The sequence below is a fragment of the Cavia porcellus genome, unplaced genomic scaffold (assembly GCF_034190915.1).
Source record: "Cavia porcellus strain 051 isolate PalLab524CR breed Dunkin Hartley unplaced genomic scaffold, mCavPor4.1 scaffold_15, whole genome shotgun sequence".
Taxonomy (NCBI): domain Eukaryota; kingdom Metazoa; phylum Chordata; class Mammalia; order Rodentia; family Caviidae; genus Cavia; species Cavia porcellus.
Window position 1 is genome coordinate 7,068,145 of NW_026947498.1, and position 27,237 is coordinate 7,095,381.

At 40.1% G+C, this 27,237-nt stretch overlaps 1 protein-coding gene across 3 annotated transcripts in view; it reads right to left on the minus strand.

Annotated features, from left to right (window-relative positions):
- Brwd1 (bromodomain and WD repeat domain containing 1) overlaps positions 1 to 27,237 on the minus strand; it is a 146,558-nt gene that overhangs the window by 63,734 nt on the left and 55,587 nt on the right. For all 3 annotated transcript variants that reach the window (XM_063224524.1, XM_063224525.1, XM_063224523.1), the window contains exons 14-20: positions 20,280 to 20,430; positions 19,895 to 20,029; positions 16,543 to 16,671; positions 16,164 to 16,389; positions 7,433 to 7,618; positions 4,693 to 4,876; positions 1,139 to 1,232 (exon numbers count right to left, since the gene is read on the minus strand). In XM_063224524.1, the coding sequence (XP_063080594.1) occupies positions 1,139 to 1,232; positions 4,693 to 4,876; positions 7,433 to 7,618; positions 16,164 to 16,389; positions 16,543 to 16,671; positions 19,895 to 20,029; positions 20,280 to 20,430 (1,105 nt within the window). The remainder of the gene's footprint in view (positions 1 to 1,138; positions 1,233 to 4,692; positions 4,877 to 7,432; positions 7,619 to 16,163; positions 16,390 to 16,542; positions 16,672 to 19,894; positions 20,030 to 20,279; positions 20,431 to 27,237) is intronic.

Here is a 27,237-nt window from a genome sequence, read left to right on the forward strand (position 1 = left end):
ATTTATCAAACCAAGTATAAAATATTTATAGATACCTAAGAGCAATGCAGTCAAATATTGAAAAAAAAATTCGAAAGTTTTTCAGCAAAAATGAAATTAAAAAATTAATTTCATGAGCTGCATGTGATGGCTCGTGCCTATAATCCCAGTACTCAGGAGGCTGAGCTAGCAGGCGGCCCTCAGGAGGCCCTGAGTTTAAGGCCACTTGAACTACACAGCAACCTGAACTACTACATTTCCAGCCTGAATCACTTTAAAATTAATTTAAACTACCTAACTCTCAAAATTCAAATCATATACAAAGCACAAAAAAATCAATCTCAAACAGGGCCACGTGGAAACCCAGAAACCAATGTTTGAACAGGCCACCTCTCTCACTGTCACTTCAAAATAAAGAAAAATCAGCTGGTCGTGGTGGTACGTGCCCCTAATCCCATTACTCAGAGGCAGGAGGATCGCCTCAAGACCAGCCTGGGCTACACAGGAAGTTCAAAGTCAGCCTGAACTACAAGTGAGACCCTGTCTCAAAAAATTAATAAATAAATAAAGATTTTAGAAAATCATTACCGTTTTTCACTAACTTTTTTTTGAACTTTGATTCTGTGCACACTGAGTATTTTAATGAACACAATCTTAATGAAGATTCTGTGGTACATGAGAAAACCTAAACAGATTATATAGTACACAAGATTTTAGCCAGTAGAGCAGAGTTCTGGATAGCTACAAATCATTTTAACGTCCAAGATTTTTTTTCAATGCATCATTTAAAAACTTCAGAAACAGACAAAGCTAACCAACTTGGCAAAGAAAGAATGGAGCAGGAACAGGGCACACCCACTGGTGCTCACAGTGTGCTGAGAGGGCTCCCCTCCTCAGCCCGGATGGCCAGGACACAGGCCTTCCCAGAGTCCCAGAACACCACCAGGCCCGAGGCATCTGACCTCACATTTTCCAACTGCTCTTTCCTAACAGTTATATGATGGCTGATTCTTAGTGTTTAAACACAAACAGAACACCTTACAAAAGAAACACTGTACTTCAACAGAATAAATAAAAAAGAAAACTCTTATAAATCAAAAAGAAAACTCAATTTCAGTTTAATTTCTAATTTGCTCATTCCTAAGGAAAAAGAATTTACCTTTTGTGAGAGCTGAAGAGTCTTCTTTTTTCTTCCTACTATGTAAAGATTTCTTTCCTCTTCACCTTTTTCTATTCGAAAGTCTTCCAACCTCCTAAAAAATTTAATATCCAGTTATGATCTACCAAATTAATATAGAGCAAAAGTAAGTCATTATGAGTCTAAGAATCTTAAGTTTATATAACATTTAATTAATACACAAGTTTATTAAAAGGTACTATGAGTATAATGTCTCAGGAATAAGAAATCTGATTTTTCGTATTTAACACAGAAACAGTCATCTGTGTTCTGATTAACCCTCCTAGGACCAATTCGAAAGGGAGCTCCTGTACCACTCAAAATGCACCCACAATTTTCCAAGATTATAATTTTCTTCCATAAGAAAAAAATCAAGAGTTCTCTTCAAACTTATTCAAAAATTATGTTTTATAGTTTATAGAAAACAAGACTAGCAGTGTTACTAGCCTTTCTAATCGTGTGAATTCTATTCACGTGATACAACAGAAAGAAGGTTCTGCCACGCCCCATTTCAAAGCAAGGAACATGCCACATGAAAACACACATAGTCTTTCTTTGCTGTGAAAACCATGGAAGGCCCTCCTCTCCAATCTAACATCACTGGAAACATGCGGCGCTGCGTTTTGAACATTCTAAGGGAGCTCAGACTGAAGACTGGTGTTCTGGCCGCGGTCTGTACAGCAAAAGGACAAATGCACTGCGGATGGACACTGGCTTCCCGAGAGGCACATGCAGCCCACACTCACATTCTCTTACGCCCACTCCTCACCCCGGGATTTCTCAAATGCCAGCCTTCCGTCCCAGCTGTCCCTTCACCACTTTTAGGTGTACTGAAGCAGCTGTGTAATGAGGGCCTCTCCTGGCAACCAACAACACTCCTGCCCATCCTGTGTGCTTCTCCATCTGGACAGACACTGTACACAATTCATCTCAACCAGTAAGGCACAGAAACCCTGCAGGGTTCAAGCAGATCATCTTGAACTGTGTGTAACTCCACTTCTAATGATGGGAAAAGCAGTCAGATGGGAAAAGTGATAGTGTGAAAGAACACAGAGCCCTATGTCATATGCTCTTTCTTTTAGAATAAGTAGAATTTCTACCACTGTTCAGTCAAGACAGACAACCTGCCTGAACCCTGAGCCCAGAGAGTTACCTCTACTGGAAGCAACATTATGTTCTCAGAGCTCTGCCCAACAGGGTTGTTCATCTTCACACTTTTATCTATTACCTACAGTTTTTATAATGCACACAGAAAGTAAATTTTTAAATTTTTCTGATCCTTATCAAATGAAACCTAATAAAGAGTTATATAAAATTCAACATCGCTTCCAATGCGTAGACTGCTCTGCTGCTAAGGGTGCCACCACTTCTATTTCACACAGTGCCTCTTTTATAAAATCTAAAGTGAAGACCAGAGATGTAGCTCAGTGGTAGAGTGGTAGGCCCACAGAGCAAGTCTAAGGGCCTGGGTCAACACCCAATACTGCATCCCACCGAAGAAATCCAACATAAGCTTTATTTTAGAATACAATGTGAGAGAGAGCTAGGCTCTTTTTCCTGTCTGCCAAATGAACTTTGGCAGCCAGCCAAATCCAGTTTTCTTTGTTTCCATAGAATCTCAATTTTTACCTAAGTTCTTTGCTGTCCCATACAGAAACTGTATTACTTAGCCTCCTCATTAATTTGGTCAAATGACAATATCTTGCTAAGCATTATGAGCAAATGTGCCTGCCATGCAGCTGGTGCAGGGAAGTTCTCCTTAAATGCCCTTTCTGCCTTCTGCTCATCTTCTTTCTTCTGGCCTCAGTCTCAATCTATTCGAGACACTGGGATGTGACAGGTAGAGTTTCACCAGCAATACTGGGCTCGAGGTGAACTTAACATCTAGAAGCCAAGCTCTAAAACACAAACCAGAAACACAGGGTCCTCCCTCCCTGACTAACTGGGAAAACCTGACTCCAGCCTCAAACTCTCTTTCCAGCCCTGCTGTGGGTAACAGAATAAATAATTGTGGGTTTACAGAACAATTCTTTTGAGTTCTTAAGGTTTTTCACTCCTGTACTCATTTACTTTCTTTGGTTTTAATAAAAGTATTCCTGTTGGGTCTAATGACCATGAAATTTAGAAACCTAAGGCTTAATTACAGCATACTATGTACATGTTAGTGACTTTTAGCATTTTTCATCAAAATTCAAGAGTCTGCTTTTCATTAAATTATTGTGTGACTAGGAAACTCTCAAATTCACTATGAAGCACTAAGTACCCTGATGTTACTTGTTCAATCGCTTTTGGCTAAACACACGAAAAAAACGCACCTCAAAATTATCTTCAAGCTACTAGTGATCAGAATACAACAAGCATGATCAAACACTGAAACATTTTCTTTAACAATATAAAAACATATTTGTAAATTGGCCATAGTGGCACATGCCTAAAATCCCAGTATTTGGGATGCTGAGGCCAGAAAGATTATGAGTTCAAGGCCAACCCAGAACACAGCAAGACCCTGTCTCCAAAAAAAACTATTTACTGCCTCCTTTCCAGTTCAAAAATTCAGCATCACAAAACAGCAAGATGTCTACTGCCTAGATTATAATTACAAAATATCTTCTCTCATTAAAAGAAAATAAGACTGTTTGAAACAAAAGACTGATTCTACCTCCAAGTCAAAAAATGTATAGCCAGGGATATACCTCAGCAGCACAGTGACTGCCTGGCAAGTATGAGGTCCTGAGTTCGATTCCCCATACCAAAAATAAAAAATAGTAACAAGATGAACTATAACCATGGCCAATTGCAAAGATGCTATGAAATACTGCCACAATCAATTCAAAAGAACCAAGGAGTCTCAAATAGACTTTTCTTGTCCAAAGAGTAATTAACAAAGACCATCAGAAATAAGCTGAATGTCAGGACTTTAAACAGTAAGTAGCTATTTAATTATACCAAGTTTCTTTAAGTTATGGTAATGGCACCAAAATCGTACTTTAAGACAATTCTTTATCTTTTAAAAACATATAATGAAGTGCTCACAGACAAAACAACACTATGTCTGGAATTTCTTTCAAAATAGCCCTGATAAAAAGCTGACTGTGGTGATACAGATCAGTAATCCCAGCTACTTGGAAAGAGACTGAGACAGGAGGATCTCAAGTTGGAAGCCAACCTAAGCATCTTCCCAAGATTATTTCAAAATAAAATTAGAAAGAGCAGGAATATAGCTCAGGGGTAGAGAGCATTTGGATCAATCCTCAGCACTGCAAAACATTTATAAAAATAAAAATGCTAAAAGGAAAAACACAGAAGTGTAGATGAAATAAAATTGGCTATGAAAATATTTGGTAAATATGAAAATACTTACCTATGTAAAAAACATCAGAGAATAATTTTGATTTTAATAAATCACATTTCAGATTCCCACCTACTGCTAAAAGTACATACAATTGTACACAACTAATGGAATAAAGATTTGTAAGTAACCATATGAATATATTTTCACAGACAGACACAATGTAAATAAGTACCCTAAAACAAACCTAAATATGCCTAGTGGTACCTCTGGTACAACCACTCTGCGCTTCCAAGCCTGCAGGTCCCGTTCCGTCGCAATCTGACTCCGCGGAGCATTCTGGTGCATCTGGCGGACACCTTCAACTTGTCCACTACGACGCAAACCAATATTTGGAGGGGACTGGATGTCTAAACTTACTCTTCTAAAGCCTAGGGAACAATGATTGAAAATGATTCCAAGCTAATTTCCAATGAGTACACATTTAACAAGTACACTTTCCTCCTACACAACAAAAACAAACACATACAAAGACCTACTGAAAAAAACTACAAGAAAAGTCTTGACATGATTAAGATCAAAAAGTAGAATACTGAACATTTTACTATTAGAACTTGATTTGGAGATGGGTGCAGTGCTGCACGTTTGTAATCTCAGCATGCAGAAAGAAGGCTGAAGCAGGAGGAGCACCCAGAGTTCAAGACCAATCTGGGCTACATAGTAAATTGAAGGCCAGCCTAAATTGCAGTGAGACCCTGTCTCAACAAAGAAAAGGAAAAAAAAAAACCCTTAATTTCCACCTCTCCCTGTAGACTTTTTGAAACTATGCAGTGTATACAAGTTTTGCATTCCCAAAAACTGCCTTCTGCAAATTTGCAGTTTTTGGGAAATTACCACTGAACACAGATGCCTTAAATCGAGGCAGCTTTTTGACAGAATTATAAAAACAGCACTAACTGTGACCCTCGGGCGCTAAACTGAGCCACAGAACAGCTGCCCATGCAGACATTACCACCTCACACATACGGAACAGGAGCCTGGGACAGAGCTGGACAGACAGGTGAGGAGGCAACACAGTGACAGCAAAGCTCTGAGCCCAGAGGCTGCTGTCAGGCAAGGTGACCACCCAGAACTGGCAGCCACTGCTCATTTTCTTAGGACTCAAGGTGAAGAGAGTGGTCCCTGCTGCGATGAGTCCACAGACCCAGCAGAACCGATCAGGTCCTATTCCAGCTATGCCAGCTCCCCTGGCCGCAGGAATGAACACAACGCCTGCACACACCACCTCTGTCTCCCAACCCTGCGCGGGTCTGTGCTCCACACCACTGCACACCGCCCTACTGCATCCACGCAGAAACGCTCTGCACTGGAGAAGTAGCTAGTGGACAGCACCTCCCTAACTTGAATAAAGGAGGCCTTAGGCTCAATGCCCAGCACCCACAAAAAAATCAGAATTAAACAAAGTAAGACAGTGATGTTGAATACTTTTTGAATGACAAAGCAAATAAATTCTACATTTAAAAGCCAGCCAGGGATGGTGGCACACACTTATGATCTCAGCACTCAGGAGACTGAGGCAGGAGGGCTGCAGTAAGATAGAGGCCATCCTGAGCTACATACTGAGTTCAAGCCCAATCTGAAAGACACAGCAAGGCCTTGTCTCAAAAATCCAAAAATAATATATTAACTTAAATTTAAAACTAAATGTCACTGCCCATGTCATGATGTTATTCTCCAATAATGAAAACAGACACAAGGTTTATTAACCATGACATTTCTTGTAACAGGAAAATATAAGGAACAAAGTAAATGCTTGTAGTTATAAAAAAAAAAATAAAAAAAAAAAAAAAGAGAAAGAGAAAGCTATGTAAACTGACATGGAAAAATTCCTAGCACACACTATCAAAGAACAAGAGCAAGGAACAGAAGAATGCACCTACACATACTCCGCGCCTCCGGCATGCAGAGGACCCAGCACCCACTGCTCAGCAAACGCGCCCTGCACTGCTCAACCTGAATCCATTAGCAAGGAAATGGGGGAACCTGTGAGCCTTTCAAGCTGTCTGGCTATGAGGGAACTTTTTGGACGTCAAGAAAAGGCGTATCGGGGCTGGGGATTTAGCTCAGCGGCATAAGCGCCTGCCTTGCAAGCAGGCAGTCACAAGTTCGATCCCCAATATCGATAAAAAGGTAAAAGACAAAAAAAAAAAAAAAAGGCATATCTAAATGCAATAAAAAATGCGTGACTAATTCTGAATTTTAAAAAAAGTCAGGATGGAAGACAACACTGGGGGAAAAGTGAAAGGAGAACTATAAACAAGAGCAGTATTGTAAGAGCAAGACCTGCTGAGTACAGGTACTGTGCTGTGTAATATAAGAGAGTGAACGCTGTTCTTTGAGGATATGAAATGATACTCTGGGAAAAAGTGTCCTGAGTTGTTTTCAACTGACTTCCAAATGCTGACTCAGTAAGAAAAATTAGTCTCAACTCAGTTTTTAAAGAATTATAAAGGTTAAAAATGAGAAAGCTACAGTTTTCCTTTAAAAGACACTTTGTTTAATAGGCACATGCCAATAATCCCAACTACTCATTAGGCGATGGCAGGAGTATCCCAAGTTTAAGGTCAGCCTGGGAAACTTAGTGAGACCCTGTCTCCAAATGTAAGAGAGGGTTAGGGGATGTAGCTCAGTATTTGCCTGGCCAGTAATGAAAATAAACAAAAGTTACTTTGTTACGTGTTCCCATTAAACATTTTTGTAAATAACTCTATTTTTAAATAAAGCAAAAAAGGTTTCATCATCTTCCCACAGAACTGGAAAACCAAATACCCACTTATTATATCACCTCGCAAGCAACAACCCTACTCAAAGGCCGCTTAGGTTGGACAGCTACACGGCTTCAGGGTTTTCACAATGCACACAGCCGCCAACAACTCCACACACTCTAAGTCTAACACACTGCCCCACCGCGGCCACAGGGCGGTTACCTCTGCGCGGCGTCTCCTCCCCATGCGCAAGTCCACCAGGCGCGGCATCCTGCTCTGCCCCCATCCTCTGGTCCTGCTGCTGCTGCAGCTGCCTTATCATTCCATCAAGGATGCTGGCCTCCGGGCTTCCCTCGCTGGGATCGTTGGTCTGGAGGCTTATGACTTGCTCAATGACTTCTCCATCACCTACGAATTCAATTCATGAATGTGCAGTGACAACATAGATGAGAAGGAAAAAGAAAGCCAGGCTTCACAAGACTCCTATTAAAAGCCCGCTGACAGAGCTGGGGACGTGGCTCAGGCGTGGAGTGCTTGCCTGACCTACATGAGCACTGATGAAGTAAAACATATTCACAATTGTCTGAGCTCCTGTTTTCAGAGATCACACAACTAAAACGGTCATCTACACATTCCTAGCCAATTAAAAACTCAAAGCTAACAAACCCACCTGGAAAGCACTAAGTTCCACAGAAACCTGTCCGTAGGAAGTGTTGTACCCGCCTCACTGCCAGCCTCCCCTGCAACTCAGCCACTGGAGGTGGTTTCCATGTGGAGGAAAGCATTGATACTACCGTCTTCTCTGCTAGCTTAAGGAAAAGGAGTGGATGGGGTACTTTAGGCCTTCAACAAATGACAACCGCAGCGCCCCTCTACCAAGGCATCCTCAGAGAGTGCGTGCAGGTTTGAAGTAGTCCCTCATCACCCTCCACTGAGTGTGACTTCTAGTTTTTGCTTGTTTGTTTGGTCTTTCTGAGACAGGGTCTCACTATGCAGTTCAAACTGGCCTTGAATTCACTTTGTAACCCAGGCTGTTCTCAAATTCACAACAATCTTCCTGCCTCAGCCTCCTGAGTGCTGGAATTACAAGGGTACATCACCACGCCCAGCTTCCTAGTTAGCTTTGTAACAGAGCTGGTACCCATACTTCTTTGCTCAAGCACAGAATTCATTTTTCAAATAATCCCTTTCAGAAATACTTGTAACAAGTTCAAGATAACTGCTGATGAGAAAAAGCATATAAGGTAGTGGGTTTGGAAATATGTTTCAGAAACACATTAGACTATTTTCATGCAAAAAGCCCTTATAAAGTCTCAGCCCATAAGATACATGTGTTTGGAACACAGGCTCGATAAATTCAAGCCCCACCTACCCCTTTTCCTCGCCTCTTAAATGGAATATTAGAAGGTGTGTAAAGCACTGCTGGCCACCACGGTGAGCAACCCCAAAAATCAAACTCATAGAACACTATGGGGAAAACACTTCCATCTGGCTACCCAAGTGTTTATAGATATATATGTACACATATCCTTGTTTTACTCATACAGTCTTCATTTTACCCTGAAAACTGATATGGAATCTACAAAAGTATAGTCATAGTTCACATTACCTTCATCTTAAAAAATTGTTAAATTTTTAATCACTCAAGAAATGAACCAAGAAAAACTGATGACATTCAATCATGTTAGCAATATTTAATGTAAATGGTCTACACATTCCAATTATATCAGATTGGATATCTTTACAAAATCCTGCATAAACTGAAAGACACAAGTAGAGGAAAAAGATTTAAAAAGACACACCACATCAACACAATTGTTTTTAAAAAGTAGGATTAGTTACACTAATATGAAACAAAATAATCTTCAAAAAATTTTCCAGGGACACACACACATTTCATAATGATAAAGAATTCATCAAGAGAGCTGAGGCCTGCGTAGGCCCCTGCCTATCTGTGGTTTGGGGCTGCTATCTGCCTCATAAAGCAAATGGAGCTTTTTCCTTCTGGGAAGACAGAGTCATTGTCTTCTCTGAAAAACCTTCCTACATAATTGGTTAAAAAAAAAAAAAAAAAGAATTCATCAAGAGAATAGCCCAAAATGCGTATACACCTAATGAAAACAGCTTTGAAATACAGAAAGAAAAAATTAATGGAACTGAAGGGAATAATAAGGAAAAAAATTCAACATTATGGTCGGATCGCTCAAATCTCACAACTCCCACCAGAAACAAGGCAGAAGTCTCCGACCATCAATGCATGGACAACACTGCCCAGTAACAACGCAGCATAACCCACACACAAGTGGCAATAAGAAGGATCTTCTAGCCCACCGTGCCAAACGAAAGGAGCCAGGCCCCAAGTCTACGAGCTGAAGCATCCCATCCACAGCAAGCCCTCTTTATCCACACTGGACATCTTCCAAGACCCCCACCGTGGGTGTGAAAACCCCAGATGGTACCTAACATTACAGAAACTATGTCACACCCCCAAACCATCTATGGCACAGATCTAACACCCTTTCTATCCCAAAGCCCTACTGCCCTCCGGGGCTATAATTTGTGTCTGTGTTTTGAGACATGGTCTCGCTATACAGTGTAGGCTTCAGCTCTTATCTATCTGCAGGCCAGGCTGGCCTCGCACAGAGCTCTTCCTGCTGCAGCCTCCCACAGTGCTGGGATACAGGTGTCCCCTTCAGCACCTGGCCTGTGGCTTAACTCACAATTTCAGATGCAATGGCAAGACCAGCACACATTTGTTTTCGCATCCTCACAATTTCACAGGAAGAAGATTCAGTCTTGTCACTGATTTCAGCAACTTCAGCATACTGTACTTTTCTTTCCTTATCAAACACAGAACTTTCACTTTTTCACTCAAAGAAAAGGCATTCCAGCTTCTCCCTGGCACACATGAGTTGCTAGCATCACTAATCTTGCACTTTGGGGCTGAGGAAGAAGAAATAAAAGGTAGAAAGGAGTTGGGGGTGTCATGAGGAAAAACTACTTTGTAGAAGATGGCAACTCTCGGTGTGGTGGGGTCACCCCAGCACCCCGCCCAGCGTTGCTGGCCCTTGGCTGGGTTTCCTGCACACCCTCTCTTCCTCCCAGCACCAGACTCACTGCCTCAAGGCAGTAAACTGGCTCAGTTAAGAAAGAAAACATCAGGCTGAGCAAATCAAGGAATGTCTACATCATCTGTCCCAAAACCAAAGATCATGCCTATGAACAGGCTGATCACAAACGCCCGCAAACAGGTGTTTGCAGGACGCACATGCACACACATGCACACTTCTCCTTAGCTTTTCACCACCTCAAGAAAAGCATTCAATGTGCCTAGTTCTAAACTATACTGCACCTCCTTTCTCTGAGCACACACACTACTCTACTCTCCTGAGTGTGTCCTATACTCTCGCCTTTAGCTAACAGACAGTGATGGTGAACCTTTCCAGAGCTACTGGTGATAGCAAACCGCTGGCTGCGGTATGCGTGCCACAGGTTCGCCACTACTGTAGCAGGTCTTACTCACACATCTTTCTGACGCATCCTGGAAAATACCTGCTCTATGACAGGAGTCAGCGAACCTGCCGCAGCAGGGTGAATTCAGTTTGGGAAACACTCAGACCCAGCGCAATGACAGGGCTACGGGTGAGTACATTAAGAGTTGCCTGAACACAGCACTGCAGTACTTGAACAATGGATTCACTATCAGGGCTCCCAAGAGGGTAAGAGCTGGTTACTGTACACAGCACAGACATACCAGACCAAGCGATTCATGTGCTAGGCAAGGTAACACAAAATTTATCATGCCACTCAGAATGTCATATAATTTGAAACTTGTTGTTTAATTCTGGAATTTGCCATTTAGTATTCCTCAACTGCAGTTGACTGCTGTTAGACAGAAGCACATTAAATGAAACGAGAGACTACTCCATACAAAAATCCCTTACAAAATAAGATTAAAGCGACAGGAAACAGAACAGTAGTCACGAAGGACTAGGGAGAGGGAAGACTGGCTCTACATGGGTCCAGGAACATCAGGGGAATGTAAATGTTTTGTATCTTTATTTCAGCGATGGTTATTACATGATTAATATTTGTCAAAATCTATCTAAGTTGTACTTACAAATGTTGGGTTTTGTTATATATGAAATATAGTTCCATAAAATTACTTAAAAATAAACAATTTGAAATTACATTCAGGCCAGGTGTTGTAGCACACACCTGTATATAATCCCAGTACTCGGGAGGGTAAGGCAAGAGGACTGCTAGGAGCTGAGGCCACTCTAGGCTACAAAGGAAGTTGAAAGTCATCCTGAACTGCACAGTGAAACTCTGTCTCAAAAAGACAAAAGGTAAAAGTAAAAAATAAAATGAAAAAAAGTAATAGAGAAAGAGAGTGTATGTATGTGTGTGTGTGTGCACGCAATTGATTTCATCCCAGTAAATCAACCCTCACTCAAACGAAACAGCATTTTTCTCCCAGTGTCTGTAAAGAGAAACACTTCACTATTACCACATAAAATAAGAGCTCTACATCTGGCTAAGACAGGGGAAGTAGAAGATGATCCTAGAACATTTGGCGCCAAAATAAGCAAGGAATCACTTTTACAATAATGGAGATTCAGGAAAAAACAACTTGAAAAGGTTTTCTCAGAGACATAAAGGGTACTGAGTACCAAAATAATGATAACCCAATACTAACCAACCCATAAGAATGCACCAAAACATACTGAATTACTGACACTCATCATAAAATGTAGATTAAATGATGATGGAGTTGTTCCGGGAGAACATGGCGGACAGATAACAGCAACTACCGGAGGCTCTCTGAAAGACTCGGCTCAGAATCCAGGAATGGTGCGGACTAAGGAGACATAAGCAGGTGGAGATATGCTCTGCTGACTCAGGAACGAACTGGGCTGAGAGAAACCAACTTGGAATGCAGTCCTGGTGCTAAAACAGGAACAGAAAAGCCTCAGTGTGGAGGCTGGACCCCGCGCCATTGTAAGCCACGATTTGGGTTTCCCGCCGCGCGGCGGCTGGCTGCCTCTACAGTGGCTCGGCAAGGAGAGAGACACACAGAAGCTCTGAGAACGGCAATCTGCGAATGGCAGGGAGGCGTGCACTGACTTGTGGTGAGGTGAGTGAGAGAAACTGACACTCTACCACAGTTTGACTCCAGCGGAGGACTTTCTGGGCCCGAGCAGTCCTGCGGGAGCAGGGCGCGGTGGCGACTCCAGCCACACATCCCCCTCTCGGGCGGGATTGGAGAAAAGTGCCTGGCCTGCATGACGCTGCCGGCGGACCTGGTAGGCTGTCCCAACCCAGATCCCAGAGCCTGACGGTGGCTGGGAGGGGAGACGCGTAGGCTGCCTGGTCCGTAACTCCCTGGTGCGCAGCGGTGAGCGGGAACACCTAACCGGCGCAATTCGATCAGGCTGTGGCTGACGGGGAGAGAAGCTGGGCCTCTTATATAAGCTTGCATATATAAGGAACAGAGAATATGGGAAGAGGCAGCAACAAGAAAGACTCCTCGGCCCCCAATTCTGAGAAACAGGCAATAGCGGACACCGCACCAATACACATAAGGCGCCATATAGAGAGCCTCATAGACCAATTCAGGAATGAAGTTATCAACGACCTGAAGCTAGAAGTATGCAGAATAGTTAGAGAAATGCTAAGTACCACCCAAGAAAAAACAGGCGGTGGAATGGAAGAACAGAAAAAAAGGGGAGAATTGTTTGATGGAGAAAACAGAGAAAGCATAGAATACGTGAAGCAGGTTCAAAGAGACTACCAAGATACTAAGAAGTCTATCGAAGACTGGCATAACAGCTTGAAAGAAACTAAGGACAGACTATCTGAACTGGAGGGCAGACTTGTAATATGGGAGAATGAAATGAAAAACTTCTTAAAAATAACAAAGAAACAAACAGCAATAATACAAAGACAAGAAGATGATAAGAGGATCCATAACTTAAGGATTAAGAACATAAAAGAAGAAGTAGGGACACAAACAAGTGAACTACAAAAGCTACTCACAGAAATAATCCAGGAGAATTTTCCTAATTTAGCAAAAGGTAAAGATACTCAGATGTATGAGGCATACAGGACCCCAGCTACCTACAACCCAAACAGAGCAACACCCAGGCATATAATAATAAAAATTCCAGAAATTCAATACAAGAACAGAATATTAAAAGCTGTCAGAGACAAGAAACAGACCACTTACAAGGGAACACCCATCAGAATTACAGCAGATTTCTCTGCACAAACCATCAAATCACGAAGAGCGTGGGGGGAAATAATTCAAGCTTTGAAAGATAATAATCTCCAGCCAAGATTGAGATATCCTGCACAACTGTCCCTGGAAATTGATGGAAAAACAAGGTGCTTCCAGGATAAAGAGGAACTGGAGGAATTTGCAACCACCAATTCAACTCTACAGAGAGTATTGCAGGATATTCTAAAAAAAGAAAAATACAAAGAATCCAGAAATAATGGCAGAGAGGCCACAACGAATGGAGCAGAGAACAAAATGAAGAAGACAAACTGACAGCTACTGACAGAAAAAGAGCTCAACAGAAATGAGGCAGAGAAGATTGGATGATAGGAACAGCTATTTTGGAGAAAATGACATCTTAATAGGTAATACTGATTTACTTTCATCTTGTTTTGAAGTCTCATCTAGCTTTTGTCCTTCTGTCTCCAATGGTCTAAATAGGCTGTATCTTATTGGATTTTATTATGTACAATAGTATAAGCAAAAACCTTTTAAAGACAAGGAGATTATACAGAAACCATTGTTCATTTTCTGTTAGTAGATTCTAAATACTCTGTAATGCTGTCATTCTCTTGAATGGTTTTACATTGTTTTGATATACTTAATGCTACAGTATACGAAGTTGTACTCAAGGATTTCAAAGAAAGAGACAATATGGTAACTACTTTTAGGTTAGGATTATCTGGTGGTGAAACACTATTCTGCTTAAATGGTTATGTTTTGATCTGCGCTGTTTCGTTGTTATGCCCTCTTTTATCTCAATCTCCACTCCATTATTTACTTTTTTATCTTTATCCTTTTAATTAAAGGAAAAAAATAGCAGGATATATTATAGTAACCCACTTTGACTTTTCATTACCTTGATTTAAAGCCCTGTATTACTCTCACCATCTGGTTTTTAACTGATGTTCCCCTATTCTGTTTTGCTGGATAGTATCAGGTTCGAAAGTTTAGACATCAGCTGTGAAGATGAGATTCATTATGACGCCCATTCTTGTTGACTTTTATCTACTTTTGAAGACCTACAATGTCTCCAGTGTTTTGGTTTTGTCGGTTTTATTCTTTACTGTTTTGTTCAATTGTATTATAACTAACGATATAGGCAATTCTATTAGAGATAGCGGGAGGCATTATGGTAACCATTGTTGATCACCTTGTATTATGTTTTTACATTATCTATTATGTCCACCCTTTTGACTTGACCGATTCTGTTCTGTTATGTCACATTTGGTTTTACTCTCTTCCAAAAAAGTAATAAGAACCGTGGGAGCAATGAAATCCAAAATGTGTAATAGTCATGGTACAAAAGAGAGGAAAAGAAAGTGATCCAAACTATATAACTGCATGTATATTTAAGTGTATAAGATAGAAAATGATATCACAGAGTTTTATTGGATCAATGAACAGAACTGTTTGCAGTATCATTGATGGAATGTCCACTTTACAAGCTTTAATTTTGTGACTTGAACAATTATTTCTAAGATGACAATATGTAATCCATTAACTAGTGATTTCCTACTGTTCATTTTTTTTTCTGTAAATCTGTATAACTTGTACCCTTTCCGTACTTTTTTTTTCTTTTCTCCTTAAATAAAATTAAAAAAAAAAAAAAGAAAAAAAGAAAAAAAAAAAATGATGATGGAGTTAACAAAGTAACTTTATGTAGCTTTCATAGCAACAATGTACACAATGGATCCTAAACACATGTGAGTAAAGTCACATAAAGAACAGAACATTTATGTATCTTACCACAAAGTACATACAGAAAAGTAGCAACTTTATGGTAGAGAAACTTAGCAAATGCCACATTAAGTGTTAAAAACATTAGCAAAAGTATCATAAACACGCTGACATAACATGGTCCATGAAGTCCATGACATCACTTATGATGTATTCTGTCAAGAAGACAATCAAATACAAACAGGCAAGCCCAGCCCACAACATGCCCAAATCCCTAGCCTACACTCTTCCGCTATACCAACAGCATCAAAGTCAAAACCTAAATCCTGCCTCCAAACTGAAGGAAACTGATGTTCATGGTGGTGCATCTCTATAATCTCAGCACTCTGGAGGCTGAGGCAGGAAGATCACAGCAAGTTCAAGGCCAGCCTAAGCTACACAGTGAGTTCAGGGCCAGTCTAGGAGATCCTGTCTCCAAAAAACCAAAATTAAAATGAAGTAGATTAAAGAAACAAGGCATCTTACATTTCATGTGCAATGCCAGATTGCAATCAATGAACAAAAAAAGCTGTAACATTAGAATAATTGCCAAATTTTAATTACAGACAGCAGCATTATATAATGTTAAATGTGCTAATTTGATAATTATTTATGGTATGTAACAATATCATTCTTAGAAAATGTGTATTGAAGTACATGGCAGAGGAATACAGCTCAGTGACACAGTGCCTGCCTGACAAGCGCAAGGTCCTGAGTTCAATTTCCAGCACCTAAATAAATAAATAAATGAAGTACACAGGGGTGAGTGGGCCTGAAACATCCACAACTTCAGTTTGCAATGTTCAATACAACATATGTAGAAAAAAAAAAGCATTACAAAATATGAATGCTTTAACCTAAAAGTAAGGAAGTTCTTTGTATTTTTAATATTTCAAATAAAAACTTTAAAACAAGACAAGATTAGGAAAAAAAAGGGGGGGGCTTTATACTTACTTGTGGCCACATAGCCGAGCTGCGGGACCAGGTGTTCATCTGCGGAGTTTTCCCGACCGGGCACTAATCTCTGATACTTAGTTGGATGAGGATTTCCATCGACATCCACCAAGAATGGGGGAGGCATAAGATGAGGGGCCTGCTGGGTTTGCTCGTCTAAGACATAATTATTAGAATCTCTAATCAGCGGCCGGTAGTCAGTATGGAAGAACATCTGATCAGGAATCTAGAAATGATGACATTCGGAGATTTGTATATGTTAAAGTTGTATATGTTAAAGAAAGCAAACGTTACACATTAAGTAACATTTAAAACACAAAGAAATCAAATCAATGCAGCTAAAGTATTTATTCTACAAGAAAGGTTAAAAAGTAGTAACCTTTTCATATGGTTTGCTGCACCCAAAACCAAAGATTAGAAGATGCCCGTGAGAGTCTGTGCAGGCAAAATGCTGTCCATCCTGGGAAAACTTGCAGTCAAACACAGCCCCATGTCCTTGGCCTTCAATCTAGGAAAACCGGAGGCAAGAAAGTTAAGACCAATTCTTAGCAAGTGCTCTTACTAGGAAATAAAGACAGCCAGCTGCGATACACCCCTTTCCAATGCTGGGGAGCAAGCTCAGGTTTTGAACACACAAGGTAAGAAAGCACTATACCACTGGACTACCCAGCCACTAAAGAAAAATGTAACTAACAACTGTCCATTACACAGAAACATCAGTACTGTCAGGTGCATTTTAGATAAGACTGACACAGAACTTTTAAAAGGCATTTGAACCTTAGGTCTCCAAATGAATACCCACAACCAATCCAAAAGGAAGGCTTTCCCTGCTCCTTAACAGTCAAGGACAAGCAGACTCAGGCATCGGCTTTTATCTTCCTAGTTAGTAAAGAAGCTAACATCACTGGGCAAATCACTTAAAATTAACAGCGTCTGATGTTTATACTCGAAGCCGTCAGTTCTTCTGGAAGGTAAGCAGAGCTCTACTTCAACTCGCTACTCTGATGACTGGCACCCACACACCACTGGGCAACCCTGCCATCCCCCAGCTGCTTGACCTCAGCCCACCACCCCCTCAGAGCAGCAGACCACCAGGGTAAACTTTTCTGAGGCAGGATTTCACTGTGTAGGGCAGACTGGCCATGAACTCACTTTGTAGCCCCATTTGGCCTCCAACTCCCAGCAACCCTCGGCCTCAGCCTCCCAAGCACTGGGATTACGGGTGTGAGCTACCACACCTAGCCACACTTTTACTTTTCCTTTTTTAGCTACTTGGCATACTAGTTCACTCTCATCAATTTATGGGTTACTTGGTTTGGCTTACAGCATGAAGCTACACACAGAATTTTCTGGATCTAAAATTTTCCAATATAAATGAATTATCTACCCACTACCTGCAAAAACAAACACATCCATACCCAAGAAGGTCACTGCACTATGAGTAGGATTTCCCTACCATTATACTACCCACAGGTGGGTACCAATTAGAAACCGAGTGAGTGAAGTCGCCGTTATGCAGGATACCGCTGACTAAGGAAATCCATGCCATTTCCCTCCAACTGACTACTGCACCATGGGAACACAGACCCAGCCACGCGGGCTGTTTCCAGAGCCGCCTCGCACGGCAGCCGCCTCTCTAGTGCTCCGTCCGCCTGGCTGGACCCCAAGGCACCACAGTTTCCCACAGAGACTAACTGAGAGGAAGTCTTCCAAGTGGGCAAACCTACCTCACCAAAGCAGGTCAGAACTGGGTGTTTGGTAATTCCTGACAAAACACCACCTGAGACTGCCTACAGAAGAACTCAGTGTCACCCTGAAAGTGACCACGTACACAAGGCTGTTCTGAGGGTACTGACAACCCGGTGGAATGTGAAGTACCTCAGGAGAAAAGGAGAACTCAGTGTAAAAGACCAGTTAAGATCGTATGGCTCACGGGTTATTCCAATTATGTGCCTTAATACCACTTTTTGCTATGATAAGCTAAATTCAACCTGGAATAGTCTTGTTGAGTTTTAAAGGCTTAGGAAATGGATGTACCTTACAATTTTAATGTAATAAAAAATTGTCCAAGAAGTTTTGATTCTTCTTCCAATAATATGAATACACAAACACAAAACTTTCAGAGCTGTCTAAACATCTTCAAGTCTCAGCTCTATTCATCTTTTGGGCCTCCTAAGCCACTCCCAAAATTAATTACACTTTGAAACAGAATTCTATACAAAGAGTGAAATGTAATTTCTTTAAGTGTATCTCATATGGTAACAGAACCTAACCATAAAGACACAGATGTAACTAAGGGAGACATTCCAGCCAGGCATACTTGCATGCACCTAAAGTGTCAACAACCTGGGAGACTGAGGCAGGAGAAATGTTTGAGCCCAGGAATTCAAGACCAGCCTGAACAACAACAAAAACCCTTAGTGAATTTTTATGACATAACTTATCATCAAAAGTTAAAGAATAGCCAAGTGCTGTGGCATATACCTGTAATCCCAGCTATTCAAGAAGCTGACAGGAATATTACAAGTTTTGGGGCCAGTCTGGTCAATTTAGTAAGACTCTTGTCAACATAAAAAATAAAAAAAGGCCACCTATAAGCCCAGCACTCAAGGGCTGGGGCAAGACGATCAACATGAGTTCAAGACCAGCCCAAGCTGTACAGTGAGTCCAGGCCAGCCTCAACTACATACCATCACCCTGCCTCAAAAAAAAGGAAGAGTGGACAATATAAAAGGCTGGATGTAGACCAATGGGAAAGTACTCCTGGATTCAATTCCCATATGGGGGGGAAAAGTGAAATGGTGAAAGAGCAAGTGGGAGGAAAACGAAGACTGACTGGTTGTTAAGATCAAAGAAAACCAGGAAGATAAAGAATACTTCACATGCAGTCGGGATCCTCATCCAAGAGCAAAACAAAATACAGTTCTGGGGCCGAGAATTTAGCTCCTCAGCATAAGCGCCTGTCTGGCAAACATGAGGCTGTGAGATCGATCCTCAGTATCAAAAAAAAAAAAAAAATATATACACACACACACACACACACAGTTCTGCAAGGTACTACTGGACCTACTGGCAAAATATGAATATAGACCTAGACTAAATAATTTCACCAATGTTAATTTGCTGTATTTATGGTTATATAAGAAATTCTGAAAATATACAGCAAGATCCTAATTTGGTTCAAGAATACAAATACAGAGGCTGGGGATTTAGCTCAGCAGCATAAGCATCTGTCTGGCAAGCGTAAGGTCATGAGTTCAATCCCCGGTACCAAACAAAAAAAGAATACAAACACATGTAATAAGGAAAAAAGATGCAACCATCTAATGATGTCTGTTCCCTACACACTACCTATAGAAGTCTGCTGAGTAACTGCTATGGCGCACCAGCTTACAGGCAAGTATTCCTTACAGCTCTATGCATCATCAATTATTTCAATAAAAAAATTGTTTCAATAAATTCAACCAGTGAAAAAGCTGTTCATGTAATTACATAAACTTGTGAATTTAAACAGGCATAATTCTCACACAAAAATGGTATATAGATCATATAAAACAATTACACAGAAAATTTCATGTATATATAGCTACTTAAGTCAGATACTTATTAAGCTTTAAGTATCCTGATTTCTAGGAAAACCAGAAAAACATACAAACCAAATTCTGATGAAAGTCATAAATCCAAATTACTCTAAGCAAATACAAGAATGCATAAAGATCATCCTCACTTACTATATTAAAATAGTGTTTCAACTTGGCACCTTTTGTAATATCCCATATAAATATGCTGCCGTCATGTCCTGCAGATAACATAATTCTGGAATCAAAAGGGTGTGTCTCCAAAACAAATACTTCATCGGCATGTCCCTTTATACAAAAAAAGCACAAGGTTAATGAGGATTTACAAGTTCAAAGTTGAAAACTGTATTTGTAAAATCGCTTATACTGTCAAATTACATAAGGAAATTTAAAAATATATCAATGATAGTAATTAAAACATTGTTGCATATAAAAGTTTCCAGTCATTTGGTAAGTTAAAGCAACTTGTTCAGCATGTTAATATTACATGTAACAGTTCAAAAATCCTGATTTGTCACATCTAGTAAAAACTACCTACCAGCAAATTATGAAGTAGCTGTCCAGTGTAAGAATTCCATACTTTGAGGACATGATCATTCACAGCTGTGACAACAATGCTATCATTCTGATTCCAAGCTATCATTGTTACTTTGGGTTTCATAAATCTTTCCTCTTCTGAAGACGATTCTCTAACAAAAAAGTACACACAGTATAAACTATTTGGAAGGTAGGGTATGCAACATATATAATCCCTCGCCAATTCAACAGTAACTAAAGAAATCGAATTTGTGCATCTATTTTATTAGTCCTGTTATTTACAGAGGGTTCATCACACTTAGAGAATACCAGAAAATGATCAAGGCAAAACCAGGTGGGTAGCACACAAGTTAGAAGCAGTTCGTTCAGAGCTACATGCACATTTTAGGACACCATGCCCACTTCTGAAAGTACAGAGATTCCACATTAAATAACTGACTTGCTTAATAACTGTTTAGATTGAGGGCCTGTCCTTTTTTTTTTTTTTTTCTCTTCACATTTCTGTACATCTTGTTTACAGAGCTTCAATGTCTTTTTTTGGTAAAGTACACTTGTTTATACAAGACCAATTTTGCTGATTATACCGTATAGTAACAAACACTATCATACTTTACAGTACTGCATGTAAAAGTTATACAAATGAAAGCAAAGTCATCAAGTGGGAGTTTCCTCTGGCCATGTCTTTGTTCTGACTACTGTAATGTACAAACTATATATGTAATTTCAAATTTAGCAACCAATTTAGTTAACAATCCAGTTACAGAACCACAGCTCAGTCGTTAAACTATGAGTATAAGGTTTTTCCTCCTTTTTTTTTTTTTTTTTTTTTTTACTATTATTATTCTCTTCCCTGGACTTCAAATCTATTGCTAACACTTACTTAGAACTGTTTCATCAGAGAAAATAAGGAAAGAAATTTTAGGACTGAAAGAAAAATCATTTTCACATTCCCACTTTAAAAAAATACCACCTGACACACATCCAACTGAGCTACCAATGAGACCCTTCCTCTTTTTATTTCTCTATCCCTAGGAAGCCATTGACAAGAACTGCCGTGGGTACACACTGCAGTGTCTTGCAATCGATACCTTCTCTGCAAACAGAAGTAGTCAGCAATAATGGTGGGAAGACAAGAAAAGGTCTAATTGGTTCTGAAAAACAGGACATACCCTAAGAAATTATTAGCATCTAATGCATTTTAATTAACAAATCAGATAGCTGCCAAAACATCAAGTAAGTATAAAACACCAGTATCCATGTAAACACTATGGAACACAGAACAGAGTAAGTCTAATTAATGGAAAATAAAGACTACAACTCGAGTCTTTAAAAGGCTTTATCAATTAACAACTGAACTTACTAACAATGATTACACTACCTGCATTTCAGGTTGATAAGCCAAAATGAGACCAGCAAAACAAACATATCAATCAATTCTTACAGGAAACTCTTGTTCTGGTATTTGAAAGCAGTGGCACTTTAAATAAGTTTATTACAGTCATAAAAGAACTATAGGCATCCACTCCTTAAGTGGACATGGCAACATAACTAAACAGTTTTTAGTCTCATTTTTAAGTTTTTCAGGAATAAGGCATTCTCACTCTCCTATTCAATACAGTTCCTGAAATTTTAGACAGAGGAATTAAGTGAGACAAAAGATAAATACAATACAAAAAGGAAAAGTAGTCAAATTATCTTTGTTTGCAGATGATATCAGATATTCAGAAAACTAAAAGATTCCCCCAAAAAACTTTTAGAGCCAGTGAATGAATTCAGCAAATGAGCAAGATGCAAAATCAACATTAAAATATCAACAGTGTTTTTTATACAATAAGGGGCTGAGAAGTAAAGAAAATAATTTCATGCACAATAGCTCCAAAAAAATAAAATACCCAAAATATCCTTAATCTAAACAAGGAGATGAAAGACCTCTACAATGAAAATTTCTGAATACAGAAGAAAGAAACTACCAAGCATGGTATCACACACCTCTAATCCCAGCACTCAGGAGGCTAAGGCAGGAGGACACTGCAAGTTCAAAGGCCAGCCAGGACTACACAGTTAGTTCAAGATCAGTCTAAACTACACAGTGAGATTCTTTCTCAAAAAAGATGGAGGGGGGGGGGAGAAAACTGAAGACATTAGAAGATGAAAAGACCTCCTATGTATGTGGATTGGTATAATCAAAATGGCCATAGTATTAAAAGTGATCTACAGATTCAATGCAACCCTTATCGAACTACCAATGACATTCATGTAATTAGAAAAAAAACTATCCTAACATTCATACAGCAATATAACAGACCTAAAATAGTGAAAGCAATCCTAAGCAAAAAGACCTGGGCTGGAAGAATCACATTATCCGGTTTCAAATTAAAAAGCCGGGGCTGGGGTTCCGGGAGAACATGGCGGACAGATAGCAGCAGCTATGGAGGCTCTCTGAAACACCCAGTTTAGAATTCAGGAATGGTGCTGAGTAAGGAATCATAAGCAAGAGGCGATATGCCCCGGTGACCCAAGAACGAACTGGGCTGAGAGAAACCAACTGGGAATGCAGTCCTGGTGCTATAACAGGAACAGATAAAGCCTCAGCGTGGAAGCTGGAGCCCGTGCCATTGGAAGCCATGATCTGGGTTTCCCGCCACCACCACTGCGTCTGCATCGGCTCGGCAGGGAGAGAGACGTGCAGAAGCTCTGAGAACGGGAATCGGTGAACCGAGTTGAGAGCGGGACGGGCGGGGAGCCGTGCATCCACCTCCGGTGAGTGAGGGAAAACTGGGACTCTTCCACGGTCTAGGAGACTCCAACTGAGGACATTCTGGGACCGGGCAGACTTGCGGGAACAGGGCGCTGCAGTGACTTCAGTCACCAATCACCCTCTCAAGTGGGATTGGTGAGCAGTGCCTAGCCCACGTGACGCTCCTGGCTGAGACCCAGTAGGCTAGCACAGCCCAGGTCCCAGCTCCTGAAGGTAGACTGACCTGGAGGGACGGGCCCTGCATAGGCTGCCTGGTCTGCAACTTCCTGGTGCGCTGTGGTGGGTGGGAACACCTAGCCGGCGCAATTCAATCAGACTGTGGCTGACAGGGAAGGAAGCTGGGCCTCCTATATATGCTTGCATATATAAGGAACAAAGAATATGGGAAGAGGCAGCAACAAAAAAGGGTCCTCGGCCCCCAATCCTGAGAAAGAGGCAAGAGCAGACCCAGCACCAATAGCACCAAGGTGCTTCCAGGATAAAGAGAAACAGGATAAAGAGAGCACCAATAGATACAAAGCGCTATCTCGAGAGCCTCATAGACAAGTTCAGGAATGAAGTTATTAATGACCTGAAGCTAGACATAAGCAGAATAGTTAGAGAAATGCTAAGCAACACCCAAGAAAAAACAGATGGTAGAATGGAAGAACAGAAAAAGAGGGGAGAATTGTTTAATGGAGAAAATAGAGAAAGCATAGAATTCGTGAAGCAGGTTCAAACACAATACCAAGAAACTAAAAAGTCTATCGAAAACTGGCCTAACAGCTCGAAAGAAACAAAGGACAGATTATCTGAACTGGAGGGCAGATTTGTAAAGTGGGAGCATGAAATGAAAAACTTCTTTAAAATAACAAAGAAACAAACAGCAATAATACAAAGACTAGAAGATGATAAGAGGGTCTATAACTTAAGAATTAAGAACATAAAAGAACAAGTAGGGACACAAACAAATGAACTACAAAAGCTACTCACAGAAATAATCCAGGAGAATTTTCCTAATTTAGCAAAATGTAAAGATACTCACTTGTATGAAGCATACAGGACCCCAGCCACCTACAACCCAAACAGAGCTACACCCAGGCATATAATAATCGAAATTCCAGAAATCCAATATAAGAACAGAGTATTAAAAGCCATCAGAGACAAGAAACAGATCACTTACAAGGGAACACCCATCAGAATTACAGCAGACTTCTTGGCACAGGCCATCAAATCATGAAGAGCATGGGGGGAAAAAATTCAAGCTTTGAAAGATAATAACCTCCAGCCAAGATTGATATATCCTGCACAACTGTCCCTAGAAATTGATGGAAAAACAAGGTGCTTCCAGGATAAAGAGAAACAAGAGGAATTTGCAACCACCAATTCAACTCTACAGAGAATACTGCAGGATATTCTAAAAAAAGGAAAACACCAAGATCCCAGAAATAGTGGCAGAGAGGCCATAATGAATGGCGCAGAAAGCAAAATGAAGACAAAACTGACAACAAACGACAGAAAAAGATCTCAACAGAAATGAGGCAGAGAAGATCGGATGGTAGGAACAACTATTTTGGAGGAAACAAGACATCATAATAGCTAGTGCTGATTTAGTATTCTTGTTTTGAAGTCCCATCAAGCTTTTATTCTTCTGTCTCCATCAGTGTTAACAGGTTGTATCTTACTGGATTTTATTATATGTGATAATATAAGCAAAAACTTTTATAGACAAGGAGATTATACAGAAACTATTGTTTATTTTCTGTTAGTTGATTCTAAATACCCCGTAATACTGTCATTCTCTTAAATGGTTTTACATTGTTTTGATATATTTGATGCTACAGTATACGAAGTTATACTCAAAGATTTCAAGGAAAGAGACAATATGGTAACTACTTTTATGTCGGGATAAGCTTGTGGTGAAACACTATTTTGCTTAAATGGTTATGTTTTGATCTGCGCTGATTTGCTGTTATGCCCTCTTTTATCTCAATCTCCATTTTATTATTTACTTTTTTATCCTTTTAATTAAAAGAAAAATAAATTTTAAAATAGCAGGATATATTATAGTAACCCACTTTGACTTTCCATTATCTTGATTTAAAGCCCTGTATTGCTCTCACCATCTTGTTTTGACTGATGTTCCTCTATTCTGTTTTGCTTGATAGTACCAGGTTCGAAAGTTTAGGCAACAGCTGTGAAGATAGTGGAATTCATTATGACGCCCATTCTGATTGACTATTATCTACTTTTGAAGACCTGTAATGTCTCCAGTGTTTTGGTTTTGTTGGTTTTGTTCTTTACTGTTTTGTTCAATTTTATTATGACTAATGATATAGGCAATTCTATTGGAGATGGCAGGAGGCATTATGGTAACCATTGTTGATCACCCAGTATTATGCTTTTACATTATCTATTACGTCCACCCTTTTGATTTGACTGACTGTTCTGTTATGTCACATTTGGTTCTACTCTCTTCCAGAAAAGTAATGAGAACTGTGGGAGCAACAAAACCCAAGGTGTGTGGTTGTCGTTGTACAAAAGAGAGGAAAAGAGGGTGCTCTAAACGATATAACTGCATGTATATTTAAGTGTATTAGATAGATAATGATATTACTGAGTTTTGTTGGATCATTGAACAGAACTGTTTGCAGTCTCACTGTTGGAATGTCCACTTTATAGGCTTTAATTTTGTAACTTGAACAATTGTTTCTGAGATGACAAAATGTGATCCGTTGACTGGTGATTTCCTACTGTTTAATTTTTTCTGTAAATGTGTATAACTTGTACCCTTTCTCTACGTTTTTTTTTTTTTTTTCTTTTTCTCCTTAAATAAAATTAAAAAAAAAAAAGCCGGGGCTGGGGATTTAGCTCAGCAGTACCAGAGATCATGAGTTCGATCCCTGGTACCAATAAAAATGAAAAAGACAAATAAATAAATAAATAGCAAATTATAAAGCCACAGGAACAAAAGGATGATACTGGCACAAAAACAGATATGTAGATCAATGAGACAGAATACAGAGCACAGAAACAAATATACATAACCACACCTACCCATCTGATTCTGAATTACATACACTGGAGAAGGGACATCCTATTTAACCAGTGGTGCTGGGAAGACTAGATGCCCACTTAGAGAGGACTGAAACTGCATCCCCACTTCTCACCTTGTACAAAAGTCAATTCAAGATGGATCAAAGATCTAGGTATAAAGACCTGAAAGTCTGAAATTTAAAAAATAAGGGAAACACGTGAAGACACAGACAAAGACTTCCTGAGGGGAAGTCCAACAGCACAGGAAGTAATAGTAAGAATCAACAAATAGGATATCACGCTAAAATGAAACCACTCTTCCAACAGAGGGTTAATATCTATACTATACAAAGAACTCAAAAATCTAACCCAAAACAAATAATTCATTTAATAAATAGCAAATGAACAGATTCTTCTCAAAAAGAGAAATAATTGCCAATAAGGTGGGAAAATGCTCACCATCTTTAGCCTCTAGAAAACACAAATCAAAACTACACTGAGGTTCCACCTGCCCCCAGTGAGAATGGCTGTCATCAAGGTTCAAAAAAACGATAGCCACTGGCCAGGGTTGGGGGGTCAGAGCCTTCCACGCTGCTGGTGGAAATGTAAATTGCTAAAGCCACTGGAAATCAGTATGGAGGCTCCTCCCCGAAAAAGATAAGCTAGTTAGTATCTGATCCAGCAATGCCACTTCTTGTTACACACCAAAAGGAATTCAAGTCAGCACTGTACAGGGAAACCTGCATATTCACGTTTACTGTGGCACAACTCCCAATAGCCATCCCATGAAATCAGCTTAAGAGCCAAGCAACACATAATGGATAAAGAAAATACAGTATGACTGGGATGGTGGCACACAACTGAGATCCCAGCACTCTGGGAGGCTGAGGCAGAAGGTCTGAAAGTTCAAGCTAAGTCTAGACAACCTAGTGACTTTGCAAGACTCCACTTCAAAATTTTTAAAAAAGGAAAAAAAAATTTTTAAAAAGGGTTGCAGATATGGCTTACTGAAATGGTACTGGGTTCAATCTCCAATACTGTAAGAAGTGGGGTGGAGGAGGTATATATTCACAATGAGGTATATTATTCAACCAAAAAGAATAAAGATAGATGGACCATCGTGCTGAACAAAACAACCCAGACTCAGCCGGACATGGTGGGTGGCTCACACCTGAAATACCAGCAC